General features: G+C 37.8%; 1 protein-coding gene across 1 annotated transcript in view; it reads left to right on the plus strand.

The window, feature by feature from the left end:
• coq8aa (coenzyme Q8A, genome duplicate a) overlaps window positions 1-13,293 on the plus strand; it is a 43,131-nt gene that overhangs the window by 25,706 nt on the left and 4,132 nt on the right. The window contains exons 6-13 of the mRNA XM_066677444.1: window positions 1,851-1,976; window positions 6,713-6,798; window positions 6,909-7,049; window positions 7,302-7,383; window positions 9,080-9,173; window positions 11,507-11,648; window positions 12,248-12,355; window positions 12,718-12,783. Coding sequence (XP_066533541.1) covers window positions 1,851-1,976; window positions 6,713-6,798; window positions 6,909-7,049; window positions 7,302-7,383; window positions 9,080-9,173; window positions 11,507-11,648; window positions 12,248-12,355; window positions 12,718-12,783 — 845 coding nt within the window. The remainder of the gene's footprint in view (window positions 1-1,850; window positions 1,977-6,712; window positions 6,799-6,908; window positions 7,050-7,301; window positions 7,384-9,079; window positions 9,174-11,506; window positions 11,649-12,247; window positions 12,356-12,717; window positions 12,784-13,293) is intronic.

Here is a 13,293-nt window from a genome sequence, read left to right on the forward strand (position 1 = left end):
ACGACATAATCTGGTCTATATCGATAATATAGATTTTTTTTATTATTATTATTTTTTTTTTTTTTTTTGGCCTGTGGTTTGGACGTGCTGTGTTTTTACATTAATTAATACGACACTGAACAAAAAGAAGTCACATGTAAATGCTGAGGAAAAAAAAATATTCAGTGACCAAATCACAATCACACACCAAATATAAGCATTGCTCAAAAACAACAGAGGAACAAGCTCCCAGCGACATTCTAAAAAATAAATACAAAAATAAAATAATCGTTTATTAATCGTAATCGTGGTAAGATGTACAATTAATCATGATATTGATTTGCGCTCATATTGCCCAGCACTAGTGTGTAGGTACAACATAGGGGTTCCTAATCCAATGATTGTTCAATTTGTATCATATAACAGACTAAAAACAATTTTTATATTACAGATATAGGTTTTGGGATATGATTATAAATTATGCAAAACAGTCACCCCTGATTTATTGAGATGGTACATTTTAATTTAAATTATTTTAACAGTAATTGTTCTAAGCTACAGAATCATATTAATGAAGGCTATATTTCTAGTTATGACTTTTATTTCAATTTACTCCATGTTTCATCCAGGCTCAAGTTAGCCTCGCCTCTGTAAATTTGCTTATGGCACAAACACTGCTTTACGATGAGCAGCATATAATTTTGTAGTACAAACCTGGTGTTAAAGAGCTGTAGTTTAATTCAGGTCTGTGATGAAACAAAGCAATTTTTTGTGATGCTTCAAACAAAGCGTCTCTTCTTGATGCCTTAAGTCATCTTTTCTAATGTCGCTTTTCCACTGCATAGAACCTACAAGACTATTCTTTGACTCGGCACAGCTCTTTTGCTTTTCCACTGGCCAAATCTGGTACTTGGTCCTTGGAACCGGGTAGGTTTTCGGTCTCAGCTAGCTTGGGTTTCCAATCGTCCAGAGTAGGTACAAAATGGTGACGTGTAAACCCTGCAGAGCGCTGATTGGCCAGAGCCATGTCAATCACCACAAAATGCAGAACTCATTCAAATCCACAAACTCCCTGCTTGTAAAATCTCAGTTTACAGCAACTTTCACATTTATTTTTATCTGATTCTCAACGGCATCTCATAACTTTACCTGGAGGTGTTTTGAAGAGGTTTATATGCTCCTTGTGTCGGTGTTGTGGTTTTTGAAAAGCCAGCGATTCCTGTTAGAGGCAGGTTTTTTGCAACGTCACTAGGTCCTTTTTGCGGGGGAGCCCTGCCAGTGGAACAGCAACAAGCTTTAAGCATGCCGAGTAGAGTCGAGTCGAGAATTAGAGCTGGACCTGTGTGGTGGAAAAGCGCCATTAGTCATGTGGTAAATTTACAAACCTTGTTGGACCTAACAGTGTTATACAATATCTTAATAAGGCATAAGGGTCTTTTAAATGTTTACATCTTTATAATGATGGAAAAACTGTAAATTGCAATCAGTTGTGTTCTAAATTCATGTAGTCTGCTGGTCTTATCTGTGAGGCTAAATGACCTCTGAGTCTTGCTGTGGGGCCCAGTGTGTGGGGTAATGAAACATTAAGAACCCACACATCACCAGGCATGCACAGTGTAGGTTACATTGAGTTTCCTGGAAAATTGTTTGTTCTCTTTTTGACAAAACCCAAACATATTAATAGCCACAATACACTGTTAATCAGCTATTTCAACTTATCAAGGCTCTGGAATGTATCCTGAAATGGGAGTGCGCACTCTGGAAAATTGACTGAAATAATCTGTTGTGGTACCTGTTTTGCTACTGGTTCAGTGTCAATAATTTTCGCTTTGTTCACTCATTGTACTAAATCAAACCCCTTTTCTGCCTAGGTGAGAAGAAAGCCGTCCTTGACTCCAGTCCCTTCTTGTCCGAAGCCAATGCAGAACGTATTGTCAGGACGCTGTGCAAAGTGCGCGGTGCAGCCCTCAAACTGGGCCAAATGCTCAGCATTCAAGGTCAGTAAATATATTACCTCTATAATAAATGGACTTCACATTAACCTTTGTTGTTCCTATCACTTTTGAGTGTGAATACAGCTTCTGACCATGTGATAGCCCTTGTCAGTAGACCCACTGCCTGGCATGCTTTATGACCACTTCACACTTACGCTGAAAAATCTGAAAAGTTATAAATCAAGCTGTGTTTTGCTGCTCTGCCTACATTCTGTTGGTAATTATCTCTACCTAGAGTCACTTGCTGGTCATGTCATTGTCAGTGGGAATGATGTTAGAAAATAGCATTCTAGAGCAAGTTTGAATTAGATGGGGGTTTGTTTGTTTGTTTATTTATTGGGACATGTAGTATGCTAACTATATGCAGAGGGTCCCTAATATTTTTCCACAAGCAAAATCTGAACCTTGATCTTGTCTTAAGGGCAAAGGTCTTTTGTATTATCATAAATTAATATAATAAATAATATTAAAATGTATGCACAAAGTTTGAGTCAGTTTCCCCCCATTCCCTCCAGGACCTACTAGACAAAGATGAGCAAATCCTTATAGTAATATGGGGTGTTCTAAAATACCTGAGGGGGGTCAGAGACAGAGCTTGTGAGAATGGCGTGGGAAATGTTCCGGAGTTTCTCCTGCATGCTCTGCACCACCCCTAAAGTTTGTGTCTCATATCTCGCTGAGAGAGTGTGGCTGAGGCTGAAAGTCTCATGCTGTGAGCTGCATGTGTGTCTCCAGACCTAATACTCTACAGTTTCTCTAGATATTCTCTGGATTTCATGTGTGAAAGAGATGCAAGTGTAGAAAGAAGGTAGTCATAAAATTTAAGGCTGATTTGTGTATATTGCCTTTATATTGTATTCTTAAGTTGTGGACACCTCTTAATTTCACAATGATCAATTTCAAGTGCTAGACAGAGGGCTATAAATCCCCCAGCACTGAGCTATGGAGAAGTGTAACTGTGACATTTGGAGTAAAGGAGCACTATCCAATATTTTTTGAATGGCTTTTGTGACTCAAAACTAATTGCCCCACACTAGTCCCTCAATGTGTAGCTGAAAGCTGCCACATCCTTCCTACTGTCCCTTCTTAGAATATTAAATTTACTACAGAAATTATATAAATTCCATATTAATACCCTGGCTGGGTGAGTAGGAATCAACATTTTGCCTTCTAGTTTATTACTCTGCATCCACAGCAGAATTGATAATAGACTGCTAGTCCTGGCTAAATTGAGGTTCAAGGGGACAAAACATGGCCCGCTCTTAGCGTTGTCCTGCAAAGCTGTCGGTCAAATAACACCACGACAGTCCAGTGAGTGACGGTGACAGGCCTGGTATGGGCCAAGTTTAAAATAAGCCAGACACCATGCCGAAAAATCTGACCTTTTGCTTTGTGGTGCTGCAGGGATTGCTTGTTGCCCACAATCGGCACAGTTTGCTTTTAATAAACAAATAACACTGAGAAGCTTGTGTAAACTGTTTATGACTACAGTTGACTGGGAGCAAGATAGAGATACATAAATGGTCGTCCTGGATGGGTCAGGCGAAAGCAGTAGGCCAGGGCATTCATATGCAAAGATTATTTTGTAACCGCAGTCAGTTTAGATGGGGACAGCTATCAATTGCTTGATACATGGACCAGGATTGTTACCTTTAAGGTGAACTGTGGTAAAATCAACAACACCCAATGCATTTTAGTTAAATGAAACTGTTTTTATGTACTTATTTTTCTTTCACCTCTGTTGAGAAAAGAAATGTTAATGTTATAATCTCTCTGTCTCTCTCTCTCTGTCTTGGCAGTACCTTTACTGCTTAGCTGAATAAATGTGGTCAAATAATTGTCTCTTACAACAGTGCACCTTTTATCTTAAGCTCAATTAACATGCGCAGCACAGAACACAAGGCTTACTTGCAAGTTATTTGGATTGTCTTTAATTCTCAAACTTATGTATTAAGTTTATTTATTTATTTATTTATTTTATACATCAGTTAATGTAAATATGGCAGTTTCTGGGTAAGTACTATATACAAATTGATGTGCTGACAAGCTATTCACAAATGCACTGTTTTTGAGATAAACAATACAAGGTGAAACATGACTGGGTTAATAATATTCACCAAACTGAAAACCGATGATTACTCAGTCTTCAAGAATTTAGCAGCAGGTAAAAGTGACGCAATTCCAATCTGGTTCTTGTTTTTTCATGTCTGTGTGAAAAGCCTAAATCACATTGAACCTAACATTTTTAAGTCTTTAAATCAAATTTGGGGAACTTTCATATGTGGGATTGGAATCTGATCCATATCTGGTCTTTGGCAATGCAACTCTCTCTTAACAGCCAGATCGGAATTCATGTGACTTTTACATCACTCTATGGCCATCGAGAATAATTGGTGGACTTGGCAGTCCAAAGCATTTTTGTATTAATTTGAGAAGTTTATGACATGGAAACAGCCTGGTAAAAGCATTTTTGTTTTGTAGAAGTATTGGGAGATTAAATATTTAAGGAACTTCTTAATCTAGGGGCAGCCTTGACCTTAAAGGACTGGGCTTGGTACCTGAATGTTGCCGGTTCCATCCCCAGGACTGGCAGGGACATCCATCACTGAACCCTCAAATGCTTCCCTGGCAATGGCTGCCCGCGCTCTGGGCGTGTGTTCACAGCTCCTAGTGTGTGTCACCTTCACAGATGAAAACTCTGTCAAAAATACATCACTAGACTTGCAGGCAAAATGCATTGAGCAGATGACCAATCGATTCAATATAGTGTGCATTAGTCACAGTAAGTGACGTTAATCTTACTCCATACCGCACCACCCATCAGTGAGACCAACTGAAACATTTGTTTGTAAACGGTGATATTGTGACGGTGAAATGCATGACTGCGCCATCTTGGGGCTCAGTACGAAAACACAGCCATGTGCATTTGTTTATATGACTAAAATGAGCATTTTCACACATTGTAATTCTCCATTAAGGGCAGCATCATATGAATACAAATGGGTGGGCCATCTAGGGTCTGAGTCTCAGAGAGACCTTCCTATTGTTACATATCTTTCTATAACAACCAGGTAAAAATAAGTATCTTTTCAACCTCCATTTATTTGAAAAGTAGACCCTTTAAGGTTTCTGGAGTATGTTTATCATGTTTCTAGGACAAAAGCTCACTAAGTTGCGTAAGTGTATTGGGGCAAGTTCTGCTTTATCCTGCTGGCGGGAACACTGACTCCAGTGGGTTAAGTCTTCAATTCATATCCTGTTTTTATAATTTGGAAAAAAGTAAAGGGTCATATTGTGACTGCACAGTAAAACATCAGTCATTTTCCGTTCAAAAATGTTTTTATCATGAAATCAGATTTCGGCCACTTTTACCTGCTGTGTGGATGTAGCCAGAGATTGACAGCCAATGCTGGATCTGAATAACCCTGTAGTATATCACTAGAATGACACTCATCATACAAACCTGACATTTGTCTATCCCTAATATTATATTAAGCAGTGCATTTATGACTTTCAAGCAATGTGGGCAATAATGCATGAACATGTCTGCCTGGAATTTGTCCGTCTCTTAAATCCAGACATGAATAAGCAGTAGTGTCTAAACAGTATTCTGTTAACAATGGCTACAGTTATAGTCATTAAACAAATGCACAGGGTAAAAGCACATGCTGAAAAAAATACTTGCCAAAAAATGAATCCAGCAATTTCATCATCCTCATCCTAATTGTTGCCTTAAGGTCTTTCCTGAAATGTGCAATTTGATGACATTTGATTTCAAGCATTTAACGGGTCAAAAACTGAAAGCAGGATTGGGACACACTTTGCATCATGCCCATTCAGATTTGTAAATCACTAAAGCAGCCAAGCTGGGTTTAATATTAGTGTGTTTTACCAGCAATACATTGAAATTTAAAATTTGTTTGTACTTTGTAGTCCATCTATTGGCCTGCAAACCTTTTATATTTGCTGGTGGCTCATTCTCAGTGCTGTAGTGACACTGATGTTGTCGTGGTGGTGTGTTAGTGTGTGTTGTGCTGATATGAGTGGATCAGACACAGTAGCTGGGTTTTTAAAGTGTCTTCTCACTGTCCACTCTATTAGATACAGATGCCTTATTGGTCCATCTTGTAAGGTCAGAGACCGTCTTTCATCTGTTGGTGCACAATTTGTGTCATTTATTTTCTTGTCTTTCATAAGTGGACATAGGATACTATCCACAGGATGTTGTTTGCTGGATATTTTTGGTTGGTGGACTACTCTCAGTCCAGCAGTGACACTGGGGAGTTTAAAAACTCCAGCAGCACCTGCTGTGTCTGATCCACACATAACAGCACAAAATTCAATTTCAGATCACCACCACGTGAGTGTCATTTCAAAGCCGATAATCATCCACCACCCAAATCATACCTGCTCTGTGGGGTCCTGACCAAAGGGACAAAGAAAGTATGCAGGGCAACAGATGGACTACAGTCTAATTGTATGGTCAGTGAAGCTGAGGAAAATGAACAGTGATTATAGAAACAATAAGGTCATAATGTTATGGTTGATGAGGTGTATTATTACGTTTTCTAAAGTTTGACATGGGTTTTATATAGATTTTTTAAATCAGGATAATATATGTCTGCTACAAAACAGATATTGAAAGCATGTCAGGGTATAACCATTCACAGGAATGCATTTGAAACATGAATTGTGACTGGTCTATTTTTGTTTTTTTTTTTACCCTTTTTCTTGCTCAGATGATGCCTTCATCAATCCTCAGCTAGCTAAGATCTTTGAACGTGTTCGTCAGAGCGCAGATTTCATGCCCATCAAACAGATGATTGTAAGGATCTTATGCACTCAGACTGCCTTTGACTTTTACACAATATTTAGGAACACTCTTCTGGCCACATGCGTGATGACCAATACATATATGCTCCTCTCCATCGACAGAAAGCTCTGAACAATGACCTGGGCCCACACTGGAGGGATAAGCTGGAGATGTTTGAGGAGAGGCCTTTTGCTGCGGCCTCCATTGGCCAAGTGCATCTGGCCAGAATGAAGGATGGTCGAGAGGTTGCCATGAAGATTCAGGTAAAGCACTATGACATAACTATGCGCATTATGGTGTCAATTAATTTTAGTCTAAACATGTTTTTAGATTAAAATATGCCAGGAAAGAGAAGAAAAGATGAACATGAAAATGCGGTTTTATCCAACTAATGACAGTACAATAAAATTCAAGCCAGTTGTAACCACGCTGAAAACATCTTCAGTACATTGTCTTTTGTATTTTTATATGCATGTTCACCCATTATAAGTAATCTGCTCTTTTTGTTTTTATAGTACCCTGGAGTTGCGCAGAGCATTAACAGTGATGTAAACAACTTAATGGCTGTCCTTAGCATGAGCAATGCCCTGCCTGAAGGTGAGATTTATTGTTTTATTGTTGACGGCCTTCCCATTGATATTCCATTTTATCTAAAGAATGTCTGTTATTTTAGCTGTTTACTTAAATAAAGAAGTGCAAGAGGATCCGGCCGGCTCGGGTTTCCCACACTTAGTTAACTAATTCTATATAAATAATACATATAAAAGATTGATTAAAAAAACTACATTGAAATGAAACATCGCATTGTTTTGCATAAAATTTGTGTTTGACTGTAGTTTATATTGGGCAGAGTGATAGGTGTCCCACCCACATCACGACCCATACACTTAATGAAATACATTTCAAATATACTACGTCCCATGGGCCATCTGTTGACTGCTGTACAGTATGGCCTGTATCTCTTCCTCTGCAGTTGTCAGCATGTTTATTAATACAGAGACAGGACATTTTGTACATTTAAACTACTGGTGGCCTATGAAAAACATGTCTCTAGATACTCTTCCCATGTTGACTTATCGGATGTGAGTTAGCTAAGAAACTTCTCTGTGTGACTGTGATTCCAAAAGTTGGCCTGAAATCAGAGACCTCAGGGCCATGGGGAGTTATGTGAGCATGTGAACAGATACAAGAGTCCACATGGAGTTGAGTCATTGTTCTTGTGCTGTTTCACTGATGTCGTTGAAGCCTTTCCTTTTGTACACACTTAGTGTGTCTCAGATATTTAGCTCTGCTAGAGATTCTCATAAACTAATGAAATATCATTTAGGGCCAGCAGGACACCTAATCAGCTCATTGGACACTGACCCATATAAATATTTACATAACTGGATGTATAGATTTGAGAATATCTATTGTATCTCTGTACATGTACTTTGAAGTTTTCTGCCATCTTTTAAAATGTTTTGTGACATAGAGGATTATTTTTAGTCCTCCTGTCTATCTAATCTATCTATGAAATTAAACCATGAACTAATTAACTGCAAACGTTTTCTTTGATTATCACATTTTGCCTTCATAAGACTGAAGCTTATAATAATGGGTAATTTTTATTTATAAAATAATCAATATAAGATCACCACAATGGAATTTAGTAATATAAGTAGTGTTCATAGATAAAAAGTGTTATCTTAAAATACTTGTACTTCCTTGTAATTTTGGGAGGTAAGTAAATATCTAGTGTGATAAGCAATACAAACAGGCTAGAGAAAACTCTAGTGTGTGTGGACCTACCGCAACCATGAACTGGATAAGCAGTTACAATTTGAGTGTGCTATATTATCTCTGAAGTTTAAATGATTTTAAATTAGAATCTCTTAATTTGCTGAGAAAAAGTTTCATGGAGAGCTTAAGCATTAGACACAGGACCTTTTAATGGAGAAAATAAATGTTACAATACAGCTCCTGGTTCAAAATAAAAAAAGAGAGAGATCAACAATAGTTATGTTATGTTTACATCTGTACATAAAACAGCTAATATATCACAAGGCTCTGTTAAAAGTATGATTTATGAAAATAATTGTTGTTTTTATTTAGAGTTACACATATATTTTTTTTTTAATTTGCTGCATGCGGTATTGTGTTAATTAGTCCTGCAGTGGACTGGTCCTATTGCCCTGTCTAGGTTATGTTTCTGCATTGTGCTCAGTGATTTCAAGTAGGCTTTGGACAGGAAGGAGTAGTTGAACAAGATGAATTCATGTGTGTATTTATTGTTTCCTATTTGTCTGATCAGGTCTGTTCCCAGAGCACTTGATAGATGTGATGAGACGGGAGCTGGCGCTGGAGTGTGATTATATAAGGGAAGCCAAGTGTGCCCGCAAATTCAGGTGAGTTCTCCCTGTGGACGATTTTTGTGTTGTTACATTTCTCATTTCCCTCTTTCCTTAACCTACCTCTGATGCCATTTTTACCGGTATCCTTTTTTATTTTTTTTTTATTTTTTTTTATTTTTTTTTTATTTTTTATTTTTTTTTTCCCCCTGACATTTCTATGACTTGTGTCATGCTGAGTTAATCAGGGGCATGCTGCATGGCATTGTGTCCTCCCAGGAAACATTTGCACATGGTATAAATAAACATTAGAGTATTCCAAATGATTGTGTACTTGTGGAATTGTAACCCTCTGTGCTTTTCAGAGCTCAGGACTAATAATAACATCTCCCAGCTTTTGGGGCAGGCATCAGGTTTCGATGACTTGACGTGGAACTGTATCGCTGGCTGCCAGGTTGTAAATATAGCTGAACTTGCCAAGCCCTTCACCCACTCCTCAACCCCTGCTGCAGAGCCATGCCTTTGATGACATAGGGAAAGTGCTTTGGTTTACATCCAAGGGAAGGAGTAACTGGAATATGATGACATCCATGTCCTTATGGGAAGGGAGTGCAGGCATGAAAGACGACCCACCTCCTCAGTTCCAGCTCATGGGTCCAGGCTGACCACTACTTGAGCTGGCAAAGATGAGACCAAATCTAAAACAGAATATTAAGTGTTGCTTTGATAAGAAAACAACAACAAATTTCAGAGGATTGTCAATAAAGCTTATAATAATAACAATATGGGTGGAACTGAATTAAATTAACATCTTAAACATAATGTAGTTTATATAATTACCTCATTTCTACTAGTTTAAAGAATAAAAGAATGCTATCATAGAGACTTTATTAAGCAAAATATATTGGCCCAACCTGCCTTTGAGGAGATCATTTAATTTACCTAAATGCATGTGCACTTAAGTGTACAGTATGTACAATCGTATGCAAATGGTGGCACACCTCTGGTCTAGCTATAGTTTGATTTTTCAAGTAAAATAAGTTAACACGGTTTTAATGGTCAAACATTTAAATAGAATAAACAGATTATACTTTCTCCCGAGTGACGCAGCGGTGAGAGTGTTGGCCCCATCAGGAAATTTCAAGTTTGATCTTTAGTGATGCGTTATTCATCCAAGGACAGGAGTCCTAGAAAGCACAATTGGCCTCACTCTCTTGGTAAGTAGCATAGCTACCTCTCCCCTTCCAGCTGAGTTTGTATGGTGTGTATTTTATTTTATTTATTTATTTTTTTATATCCATTTCTTTTTTCTTTTTCGTAAAATATTTATAAGAGATACAGTGAAACCTTGACTTACGAGTGAATCAACTGACAAAAAATGTTCAGACATACAAGCTGTCGCTCAGTCTAATTATTATTATTATTATTATTATTATTATTATTATTTATTTTTTTATGTTTATATTTCCTTTTATGATGCCAGCCAAGATCTGAATTACAAGCTTACTTTAGTTCACTTGGTTGTCTTGCCATTGCAAGCATCTGTCATATCGCTGTTTTTTGTAGAATTGTGGCATTAAGTGTGTAGCGAGTAAGTTAAGCAATAGAACATGAATAGAAAATCTCCCCAACCTTTTTCTTTGTCTGACCTTCAAGGTAAATACGCTTAATAGAACCAGTTTATTTATTTACATTCTCTTTTATTTTGTATTTTTTATACAAATTGTTATTTATAAAGTACATTTTTCTTATCCCAAAAAAAGTTTTGTTTTTTTTTTGTTTGTTTTTTTAATATAAAGGTATTCAAGGTACGTGCTTTTCATTGGACAGTGACTACACAAATATATTTGCCTGGGACATCCAAAACTTCATGCAGGCTTTGGCTGTATTCAAATTGTAGCTATCTTGTGTTTTCATTGAAGAACTTGTGTTTAGATTTAGATTTAGATTTTTGCTCCAAACTTTGTGGCAGAGGCATGTTGTGATTTGCGCTACCTCACCTTTCATTTTAATTACACTGTTAAATCATTTAGGAACTAAAGTTTTGCAAGTGAAATTTCTGTGCTTGTTTGCTTCAAACAAGACTTCAGCTGTTTAACAGTCCCTCCTTTTTCCTCTATTTCAACATTTTTTGTTGTTTCTGTGCTATAAGTGCTAGATTAATTAACTGTGCATTCTTTTCTCCTGTAACCAACTGTACATTTTTGCAGCCCTTTTACAGCCATGGCAAAGGTTCCTGAGCTCTGTAAAACAAACCACATTTTCCACTTGTCTGTGTTTCAATGAGTCAGCACCTTGCCTCAGTGCCGGCTCCCTGTAGCACGTGCTATGTGGCACGGGCTTTTCCTCTCTTACCATGGGCTGTGTTTGTGGTGTTTTTTTTTTGGTAGGGAACTCCTGAAAGGCCACCCTTTCTTCTACGTGCCTGACGTGATCGACGAACTGAGCAGCAGACATGTCCTCACCACAGAGTTGGTGTCTGGCTTCCCACTGGACCAGGCGGAGGGTCTTACCCAGGAGCTCAAAAACGAGGTGTGCTCCCAAATCAGGAAAATAACCAAAACTATGTTAATGAAATTGTCTATTATTTGTCATTCATTTATATATGTCCTTTTTAATTTACTGCGCACCACCAATATGAGCTAATTAAAAATATATAATATTTCCAAAGAAAAACATTGGTGTCATTCTCTGAAGTAAATTTGTTGGATTTTTCTTCCTATCTTCATCAGCATTTTATACTTAATTTGCTTTATACATAAAGTACACTTGAATACAGTAATTCCATGTTGAAATAAAGTTTTATTATTTTGTTGTAGCGGTCATTCCGTGTTGGACTATATTTTATAACAAAAATAAAAATAGAAAAATTGGTAAAACATTGAAGTACACATATTTTAGTATACATAAACATTTTAAAAAGCTTCACATGGAAGTAATGTTGATATAGATAAGAGAAATGCAAATCACCTTCAGCAATTTTCACTCTCCTTCAGTAATAATTTGGAGGATCTCACATTTTAAGTGCACTGTTGCCATCTGGTGGATGGACTTTGTTACAGCAATGCCAAACATTCTTTTTACTATTACAGCAACAAATGTTTGTAAAACTTTTCTGTGTTTTCCTTCAGATCTGTGAGAATATCTTGACTCTGTGTGTGCGAGAGCTCTTTGAGTTTCGATACATGCAGACAGACCCTAACTGGTCCAACTTCTTCTATGACCCCCAAACCCACAAGGTAAGCCAACTGTTCACCTACTTCTGTGTCCTCTACGATGAATTAAAAGAATTAGCAGTCTTATTTGAATTAACTATTTTAATGTTACTCATAAGCATTAAAAAGCAATAAGACTGAAACAAATATATTCAATAATTAAAATTAAATATTATAACACCAGAATCTAAAAATCACTACTGCATTCAGGTGGAAACCAGATCTTAATAATCAAGCTTTTTAAAAAAATGAATTGCACATTCTGTCGGTGGACTGTGGTCCATTATTCTATTGCTTATTTCTTATTACTTATAAACAATCATGTCTAAGATTTATTTTCTGGAGCAAATCCCGGCAGCCTCACTATTTCATATCTGGAACTGTAGGTGGCGCTGTTGGACTTCGGTGCAACGAGGGGATTTGATGAGAGTTTCACAGATCTCTATATAGAGGTGAGTGTGAATGGCCTCACCGTGGTCATTTTTGTTTGAAAAGCACATACGATTCACAATGTAGAATTAATATTTTTAAACTATATATAGCAGATAAATATGTAACCTGAGAGTAATGTTATGTCTCCTTATTCACTGAATGAAATGTTGAATCTATCCATCCATCCATCCATTATCTGTAACCGCTTATCCAATTTAGGGTCGCGGGGGGTCCAGAGCCTACCTGGAATCATCGGGCGCAAGGCGGGAATACACCCTGGAGGGGACGCCAGTCCTTCACAGGGCAACACAGACACACACACACATTCGCTCACACCTACAGACACTTTCGAGTCGCCAATCCACCTGCAACGTGTGTTTTTGGACTGTGGGAGGAAACCGGAGCACCCGGAGGAAACCCACGCGGACACGGGGAGAACACACTAACTCCTCACAGACAGTCACCCGGAGCGGGAATCGAACCCACAACCTCCAGGCCCCTGGAGCTGTGTGACTGCGACACTACGTGCT

Source organism: Hoplias malabaricus, chromosome 7 (genome assembly GCF_029633855.1).
Source record: "Hoplias malabaricus isolate fHopMal1 chromosome 7, fHopMal1.hap1, whole genome shotgun sequence".
Classification (NCBI taxonomy): Eukaryota; Metazoa; Chordata; class Actinopteri; order Characiformes; family Erythrinidae; genus Hoplias; species Hoplias malabaricus.